General features: G+C 60.4%; 1 protein-coding gene across 1 annotated transcript in view; it reads right to left on the minus strand.

Annotated features, from left to right (window-relative positions):
• The window catches only part of ZBTB7A (zinc finger and BTB domain containing 7A), a 5,118-nt gene extending 2,784 nt beyond the window's left edge, over nt 1–2,334 (minus strand). Inside the window, exon 1 of the mRNA XM_009281145.2 lies at nt 1,136–2,334. Within this exon, the coding sequence (XP_009279420.1) occupies nt 1,136–2,328 (1,193 nt within the window). The 5' untranslated portion in view covers nt 2,329–2,334. The remainder of the gene's footprint in view (nt 1–1,135) is intronic.
• Nucleotides 2,335–3,165: the final 831 nt, after the last annotated feature.

The raw sequence follows: 3,165 nt of genomic DNA on the forward strand, positions 1-3,165 counted from the left end.
GCAGGGCCGGGTGCCGGGGGAGCGGCAGAAGGCTGGCATCCTGCCCCCACCATTATCTGCATTCCTCAGCTATCCAACATGGGGCTGGGTGCGGCCCCGGCCACGGGGAGGGGGCCGGCAGCGCCGTGGGGCAGGACACGGCCTCCTGCCCACGTCCCAGCCCCACGGGCTTCACGCCGGAGCCACCTGCCACGTCCACAGGCTGCCCACGGCGGGGAGCAGCCCCTCGGACACCCCCGCCCCTCGCCGAGGAAGAGGCTCCCGGGAAGCGAAGCAGTCGGCACTCGCAAAGCCGGGAATATTTCAGCAGGCAGAGAGCAGGCAGGGCAGGCAGTCTGGCTCCTCCGCCAGGCAGCCCACACAGTCCCTCGGCAGGGCCAGGGGGGGACCGGGGTGGGACCCCCGCCCCGGCTCAGCCATCACAGCCAGAGAGCCCAGAGAGAGGAGGCGGCGCTGCGACGCGCGGACTCGAGTGAACCGGAGGAATCCAAACAATATCTCCTTTCTTCAGCGTTCCCATGGCGGAGGGAAGGAGTGGAGGAACCCTGATTAGAAACAGCGGCGAGGCGAACGCCCCCGGGGAGTTGAACCAAGGCACCGGGGTTTGTGTGTTGTTCGGGGCGGCCATCGCTCAGCTCATCATGGCTCGCCGAGAGAGGACGCGAGCGGTGCGGGTTCCAGCCTCTTCCCAATCCAACTACCAGCCACCAGCGCTTCAGTCACCCCACGGAGCCATTTCTAAATGACTCTCCAACTCTCACCTCAACTGCGGGTGCCTCGGCCACGATGGAAATACCAAGGGCTGCAGCTCTGTTTCATCAACCACGTTATTTGGCCTCCGCAGAAGCCCGGGTCTGGCCAGGTTTCCAGCAGAGCTCAGCAATTCAGGACACTGGGACAGTGTGGCACTGGCTATCAAGACAGGCCCCTTGAGGTATCTCAAGAGTCAAGACACCCAAATTGCTCGTCTCTCTGGAAAACTCTGCCCTTCACATCCAACTCGCCTGTTAAGATGGAAATCAGTTGAGCAGGCAAGCTAAAATTGCACAAGACCAGCCCCGCGCCGACCCACGGGGAAAGCCACGAGCCAGTTTTGTGACAGCCCCCTCTCCTCCAGCGTCCGCCCACTCCTTACCTGGTGAATCGGACTTTGCAGATGTTGCACTCGTAGGGCTTCTCCCCGGTGTGGGTGCGGATGTGGCGCGGCAGCTTGCCAGCCCCCTGGATCACCTTCTCGCAGATGGGGCACTTTTGGAATGCTTTTGCCCTGATCTTCTTCTCCACCTTCTGGGACCAGGACGGATAGACATCGCCCTCGTTCGAACTGCCGAAATATTTCAAGTAATAATCCATGACCCCATCATCATCCTTTCGGTCGTCCTCCCCGAGCTGCTGTCTCCCCACGGAATTGATCATCTGCTGCAGCAGGGCGCTAGCAGCCAAGCCATCCACCTCCCTCGCATCATCCTCCGTCTCCGCTCCAGCAGGAACGAAGCTGGGGGAGTCGCCGGCTTCCTGCTGGTCCAGAGGCCCCCCCGGGGTCCCCTCCTCTTCTCCCGGTGTGGGCAGGCCACGGCCGCTGTAATGTCCGTTCTGAGAAGGTGAAAACAAGGAGCCAGGAGCCGCCGCCTCCTCCTCCTCTCTGTCCAGCCACATGGCTGGGTTGCTGTCAGGATCACAGTCATTTGCCTTTGGTCTTTCGTTTAGGGGGGCTTGCGAGTAGAAGTCTATGCCATTGCAGTCCGGCTCCTCCTCCTCCTCTTGGCCTCGGAAGTTCAGTCTCTGAAGGTCTCTCAACTCTGGGTTGGTCCACGGAAAGCTGCCTTGGTGGCCATTGACGGGGTTGCTCTGGAAGAACTCCAGGTACTCTTTTGCTCTGAGATGGTTCCTTTGATCAATTTGATCTACTGTATCCATCTGGTCATTTTTGGCCAGAATCTTCCTGTCCAGGAGATCCGTGCAAACATCCCTTACCGCCGGGATCTCCAGCAGTGTGGCGGCATTGAGGATGTCGTTGACATTTGAAGTGCTGACAGTAAGGGTCGCGGTGTAAGCGAACTCCAGCAGAGCCGACAAGGCGTCCGCACTCACAAAGTCTATCTCATACACGTTTTGCTGGTCCACCACTAACCCTGAGGTGAAGAGCTTCTTGAAGTACTGGCTGCACGCCGCCAGGACGGAGCGGTGGGTGGGGAACTCCTGGCCTTCCACCAAGATGACCACGTCGCACAACAGCCCGTTGTTTCTCTGCTCATTCAGACTGCTGAGGATGTCGCTGCTGTGATCGGGGAACGGGATCCCTATGGGGCCGTCCACGCCACCCGCCATCTTCGATGCAAAAGGCTAGGAGAGAAGGAGGAAAGTGCAATGAGTCACAGGGGCCTTGGCTGCTCAGAGGCATCGCACGGGCAAACTCCCAACGCAGAGCTGCCCGTTGGCAGGTACCTGGTCCACCAATGCCAGCGTGCTCTGCAGCAAGCACTAGCAGTCCACCGTCCTGCCTGGCATTTAAGACGTGCCTCCATCGGCAGGCGGGGACGGACCCGTGCTTACCTTCACTCTGGGAAGGAGGAGGAGAAACACAACCCAGGTGCTCTCAGAGTCTGGAAGAACAGCTGAATTAGCACAGATCTAAGAGCTAGCACGGGCCAGAGCTAGCAAGCCTTGGCGGGGACCAGGTTTAATACAACCAGACAGCATCTGGACCGAGCTAGCAGGCGTGCCTGGCGTTGGGCTAGAGCGGCTTGAGCCTCACCAGCGGACCCCAGTCCGCCTCTGGGCTTATTTCCCAATCCCACCACTTCTACTGGAAAGGTCCCCTGCTCATTCAGCCTCGCTCTGCCCAGCCAAACTCCTGATACAATCACGTAACCTCTGGGAAAACCGTTCCCATCGCTCGTCCCTGGACTCCCAGGGTCGGCAGACACGCTCAGAGAGACGCAGGCAGGGTGCCGGCAGCGAGCATCCTTTGGAAAGGGCACAGCGGCAAGCTCGGCGCCCGAGGGCACCGGTGTGCAGGAACAGGGGAGCACCAACCACCCCAGCCTGCTGCTAAGGGCGTTTTACAAAGAGCCGAGCTTAAACGCTTAAACCCAAGGCACCCGCTGCGCCTTCCCCAGGAACAGGAGCCTCTGCAGTGGCCGGAGAGGACAGGAGACTGGCCTC

The sequence above is a fragment of the Aptenodytes forsteri genome, unplaced genomic scaffold (genome assembly GCF_000699145.1).
Source record: "Aptenodytes forsteri isolate BGI_AS27 unplaced genomic scaffold, ASM69914v1 Scaffold308, whole genome shotgun sequence".
Taxonomy (NCBI): Eukaryota; Metazoa; Chordata; class Aves; order Sphenisciformes; family Spheniscidae; genus Aptenodytes; species Aptenodytes forsteri.